At 53.2% G+C, this 5,573-nt stretch overlaps 1 protein-coding gene across 2 annotated transcripts; it reads left to right on the top strand.

Moving 5' to 3' along the window:
* Positions 1-247: 247 nt before the first annotated feature.
* LOC125685299 (prion protein) lies at positions 248-4,994 on the top strand. Of its 2 annotated transcripts, none has more exons than XM_048928258.1 (3): positions 248-454; positions 1,237-1,311; positions 2,776-4,994. In XM_048928258.1, the coding sequence occupies exon 3, from the start codon at positions 2,778-2,780 to the stop codon at positions 3,594-3,596; it is 819 nt and encodes a 272-aa protein (XP_048784215.1). In that variant the 5' UTR covers positions 248-454; positions 1,237-1,311; positions 2,776-2,777; the 3' UTR covers positions 3,597-4,994. The 2 variants fall into 2 exon arrangements, with proteins under 2 accessions (XP_048784215.1, XP_048784214.1); XM_048928257.1 differs by having other exon boundaries at positions 1,169-1,311.
* Positions 4,995-5,573: the final 579 nt, after the last annotated feature.

The raw sequence follows: 5,573 nt of genomic DNA, 5'->3' as shown, positions 1-5,573 counted from the left end.
GGTGTTTTCCAACCTCCATGGTTCTATGATCTCTGACCAAATGGGCTTGGTGGGGAAGGGTCAGCGATTGGAACCGACGACCTTAGAATCCCCTCCAGTGTTGAAGGTCATTTTCACTGTCAGCCTGAGCTTATTTTATCCCCTACCATCAACTGATGCTGCGTTTCTCACAAGACAGTGGACTCACACGGCAACCACTTCCTTTCCTCCTCAAATATCTCACGAATACCGATGAACGCAGACTCCTCTTGAACAAACGAGCCAGGCGCCGAGGTTTCCTATCTTGCATCGTTTGGGGGAAGATGGGAAGGACCCGAACGCCGCGCTCAGAGCGAAGATCGCTGGCCGCGCTGCGTGGGGTTGGGCTGCCCGGCAGCCAGCTCCTCCCTCTCGCTATTTATTCCTTCCTCCCCCCCTTCGCTGGATCCGGATCATCTCGAGCCGAGCGGTGGCGGTGAGTGCTGGGGAAGGGGCTCTGGTCTGGGGGGCACGAAGCCACCGGGGGCTGTGGGAGGCGATGGGGCAGAGCGGAGCCGTTTCTGACAGCGGGCGCTGCGTGGTGTTTGCGGTTGAATCGCTTCCAGGGATGGGGGCTGCCCTCCTTTCCGTGCCTAAAAATAGAGGTTTCGGCTGCCTGCCTTAAGGCAGCTCCGCTCCTCGCCTCTGCTCGTCCGCTCCTGGCTGATTCCGCTCTGATAGCAGTGGGAAATTTTCCCCTACCCCCACCCCTATATCGGCCCCGGGTTTTATTAGCTCAGTGTGTGGGTCCCAGTGGCTGGAAATGGTGCGGCCCTCGTGTTGGGGTGCAGAAAAAGGGGGGGATTTCTGAAAGCTGGGGGTTATCAGGAGTGTCTGTGTGCTTTGTGCATCCCCCAGCCCTCATTTTGCAACCCAGAGCTGGAATTTCCCAGCACTGCAGGGCGAGCTCATCAGCAAATTGTAAACAGAGCATCTTCCCCATACCCAGCACTCTTCCACCTCCTCCTTCCCCTTCCCCTTCTCCTCTCCTTCCCAGATCTGCTCTCCAGGCCCCACCACACTGTGATTTTGGCAGCAGTGTTGGATTTCCCCCGCAGAGCCAAAGCCCATGCATGTAATTGCTGCTCACGATTGCTCATACATCCTCCATTTTCCTCTTCCCCTCTGCCATGCTGTCACTGTGGCACAGATGTAAAACCCTCCTTATGGTGCCCGACGCCACGAATCACCCGAATTAATCTGTCGTCTCCATTCAAGGCTTCTTGGATTGCTCATACATAAATATCTTTGAGTCAGAGGAAGCAAACACCGACCCCAAGACCTCACCCTGAGGTAAGAACATCCCCATTGCTTGTAGGGCTTTAATTGCATTTATTAGGGCACAGCAATTAGCAGTGCCAACACAACCCAACCCCAGCTGTGTTTATCAGAGCTCCAACGCCATTGCAAACAGGTCGGTGCTGCTGGGCAGGAACACCCCCAGGGCTTTGCCAAAACTTGTTTCCATCCGTGCTGCATCTCGGAGTTATTTTTCCATCCCTTGCTACGGGAAATCATACATCTTGAGGCAAGCTGCCAACTTGCTGCTTTATTTCTTCCCCCTATTTCCCAAGTCCTTCTCTGAGACCACGCAGCAACGTTTGCCCATCTGAATTTTAATCATGTCTGCTATCTAATTTTTCAAGTCATTGATCTCATCCTTGGGTGGGCACTGAGGGGTGGGGAAAGCAATAAAGCAGCAGCCAAGGCCTTGTCCCCCCATCACGGGGCCAGGTCAGTGCATCCCCATCCTCTGATTCTTCTGGGAGGGAAAAAGGAGGCTGTTATCTGAACAAGGAGAGGGGTTTGTTTGCTTGTGGAGTGCAAAGCTGTAGTTAATAGGCAACTGGAAAAGGTTTTAGCTTAAGGAAGGAATTGCTCTGTTATGTCTCATGAGGGATGATCAGCGCGTCTCATGAGAGTCATCTGTTATCTGTATTTAACTCGTCTTTGGGATTAGTGGTGACCATTAATCCTGGGGAGTGGGAGGAAGGAAAAAAAAGGAAAAAAAAGAAAAAAAAAAAAAAAGGAAAAAAAAAGAAAAAGTGGGGGGAAAAAGGAAAAAAGGGAGGAAAAGAGGGAGGAAAAAAAGAAAAGCATACTTGAGGCTCAAGCCATGGGCAATAAGATGAGCCAGGTAGCACACCCAGCCCACCGCCCTGCTGGACTTGAGAAATGTGGTGACCTATGCACCTTCGCGGGGAGAGTTTTCAGCTGGAGAGATGTTTTCCAGAGTTGGTGTTCATTGCAGCTGCTCCATTTCCTGGGCAGATAACAGCTCATTACAGTGGCATTTTGCCCTCCCACCAATCTCAGTGTCGGGGGCTCCTGGCAGCCCTGCGTGCCCCTGCAATGCCAGCAGCAGAGTGCTGAATAAGCAAAGAGCTGCAAACTGTTAACCAGAGCAATGCCAGCACCTCGTGCTCTGCTAAGGGCTGTTGCACATAAACAGAGACTTGGGGAGCATGCTGAGTTCTGTTCTCTGGCAGAAAACCCAATGCTGAAGATTGCAGTTAGCAGCAGAGGTGGCATTTGAGCTCATGGGAAGGTGTACAGGAGGTTGCAAGCACAGGGAGGAGGGAGATGCACGGGCTTTTTGGAAGGGTAAACATTTATGCCCAGCTCTGTTCTGAAGGGGATGATGTTTGGGATGATGCTCAATTTAGGTGGAAGACCTTGTGATGCTTATGAAGTGGGTGGGGATGGGAGGGGGGTCTCTGCTCACTGCCCTAACGGTGCGTGTCCTTATGCCCGCAGCCATGGCCAGGCTCCTCACCACCTGCTGCCTGCTGGCCCTGCTGCTCGCTGCCTGCACCGACGTTGCCCTCTCCAAGAAGGGCAAAGGCAAACCCAGCGGTGGGAGTTGGGGTGCTGGGAGCCATCGCCAGCCCAGCTACCCCCGCCAGCCCAGCTACCCCCACAACCCGGGCTACCCCCACAACCCTAGCTATCCCCATAACCCTGGCTATCCCCACAACCCCGGCTACCCCCACAACCCTGGCTATCCCCAGAATCCTGGCTACCCCCATAACCCAGGTTACCCAGGCTGGGGACAAGGCTACAACCCATCCAGCGGGGGAAGCTACCATAACCAGAAGCCATGGAAAACCCCCAAAACCAACTTCAAGCACGTGGCAGGGGCAGCGGCGGCGGGCGCTGTGGTGGGGGGCTTGGGGGGCTACGCCATGGGGCGCGTTATGTCGGGGATGAACTACCGCTTCGACAGCCCTGACGAGTACCGCTGGTGGAACGAGAACTCGGCGCGTTACCCCAACCGGGTTTACTACCGGGATTACAGCAGCCCCGTGTCGCAGGACGTCTTCGTGGCCGACTGCTTCAACATCACAGTGACTGAGTACAGCATCGGCCCCGCTGCCAAGAAGAACACCTCCGAGGCCGTGCCGGCTGCCAACCAGACAGAGGTGGAGATGGAGAACAAAGTGGTGACCAAGGTGATCCGCGAGATGTGCGTGCAGCAGTACCGCGAGTACCGCCTGGCCTCGGGCATCCAGCTGCACCCTGCTGACACCTGGCTCGCCGTCCTCCTCCTCCTCGCCACCCTTTTTGCCATGCACTGATGGGACGCCGTGCCCTGTGGCAGTGAGATGACATCGTGTCCCCGTGCCCACCCATGGGGTGTCCCCTGTCCTCGCTTTTGTCCATCTTTGGTGAAGATGTCCCCCCGCTGCCTCCCTGCAGACTCCGATTTGGGCAACTGGGAGGGAATTTTGTCCTGTCCTGGTCGTGGCAGGACGGCTGCTGGTGGTGGAGTGGGATGCCCAAAAGATGGCCTTCACCACTTCCTCCTCTTCCTTTCTGGGGCAGAGATATGGGCTCGCCCAGCCCTCATTGTCCCTGCAGGAGCATATGCGAAAATCCTCTTTGCTAACAAGCAGGGTTTTACCTAATCTGCTTAGCCCCAGTGACAGCAGAGCGCCTTTCCCCAGGGCACACCAACCCCAGCCCCTGGGGCTTGGCACCCACACGTCCCACGGAGGTTGATGGGTTTTGGGGAGTCAGTCCCAAGCAACATCTTGGGCTGCCGAGGTGTAATTGTAGCTCTTTAATCCGCCAATCCCAACCCTTCCACGTGGATAGGAACTGTCTGCTCTGCATTTTGCATGCTGTAAACACCTCCTGCAGCAGCACTCCAAAAATAGAGTGATTTGGGAATGGTGAGGCTGAAGCCACAGCAGCTTGGGGTTGGGCTCATCAATCCACGCTGCTTTGCTTCCAGCGGAGCCATGCTGCCCTTTGTAGCCTGCCCAGAGGAGGGGAGCGCTGCTGAATGCCCAAAAAGTAACACTGAGCAAAAGCTTCTTTCAGTGTATGATAGAAAATGAATGCATCTCATATGGATCAGCCATGGGAACATCGTTTGCCATCAGCCCCAAAACCCAAAGGATGCTAAAATGCAGCCAAAGGGGAATCAAGAACGCAGGGAAGGACTTGAGTCAGCTCAACTGGATTGAAATGGCAAAAAGGACGAGTAGAACGAACGCCAAGGGGATGCTGGAGACCCACCTTTCGTGAGCAAATTGTTCAATGCAGCCAATGGAACTATTGCTTCTTGTGCTTCGGTTGCTACTGATGTGTACATAGGCTGTAGCATATGTAAAGTCCACGTGTCGAGCTGCTGGCACCGCGTAGAGCTGATATTTATCATGTATGTGGGCACTGAATGCCACTGCTGGCCATACTCAACCATCCTAAACGATTTTCACGTCACTGTAACTAAAGTGGAGATATACTTCCAGTATATTCAACAACAAAAAAAAAAAGGTAAAAATATCAGGACTTGGAGGTAATGTGTGCTTTGTGAGACACGGCTGTTTTGTACGTTTGTAACAGTGCATGCACTGCGTTTTACTTTCCAACATTTTTCTAAATGTTTGACGTCTGGTGCAAATTAAAGCAGGTGAAGCGAAGGTGCGGGAGCCTCCTTCGTGCAGTTCTGGCTTTGGCCCTCTCGTGACCACGTGTCCCATCCCCTGGTCTTGTCTGTTTTCCCAAATTTCTCCCTTTTCTCCCTCTTCTTGCCCTACTTGCACTCACAGGGATACGCTGCAGACTGAAGCTGCATTTTTTGCCCTTTAGAATCATGGAGTCATTAAGGTTGGAAAAGACATCCAAGATCCCCAACCCCCCCCACCATGCCCACATCCCTCAGTGCCACATCTCCACAGTTGTTGACCGCCTCCAGTGACGGTGACCCATCACCCTCCTGGGCTGCCTGTGCCAAGTTTCTCCACTCTTTCTGAGAGCAAATTGTTTCTAATATCCAACCTGAAACCTCTCTGACCCTTCGCCCCATCCCCTGGGCACATCAATCCCCTTTAACGTTGAATCAAGATCTGATAAACCTCCCCCCTCCTCTTCCACAAATGGTTTCAGTGCCATCCATCAAACACTTTCTACTAAAGCCAATATAACAGTTGAGGATGTCCTTCTCCCCATTTAAACCTTGAGTTCTTCTCCTATACAAAACCCAGCACCACTGTTGAGCTACTTGGAATATAGCAAAGCTTAAAAATTACAACGAAAGAGTGAAGACT

The sequence above is a fragment of the Lagopus muta genome, chromosome 27 (genome assembly GCF_023343835.1).
Source record: "Lagopus muta isolate bLagMut1 chromosome 27, bLagMut1 primary, whole genome shotgun sequence".
Classification (NCBI taxonomy): Eukaryota; Metazoa; Chordata; class Aves; order Galliformes; family Phasianidae; genus Lagopus; species Lagopus muta.
This window is presented reverse-complemented; position numbering and strand designations above follow the sequence as displayed.

Excerpts from the sequence above, each read along its gene's own strand:
- LOC125685299 (XM_048928258.1), top strand. The coding sequence starts at position 2,778 with ATGGCCAGGCTCCTCACCACCTGCTGCCTGCTGGCCCTGCTGCTCGCT.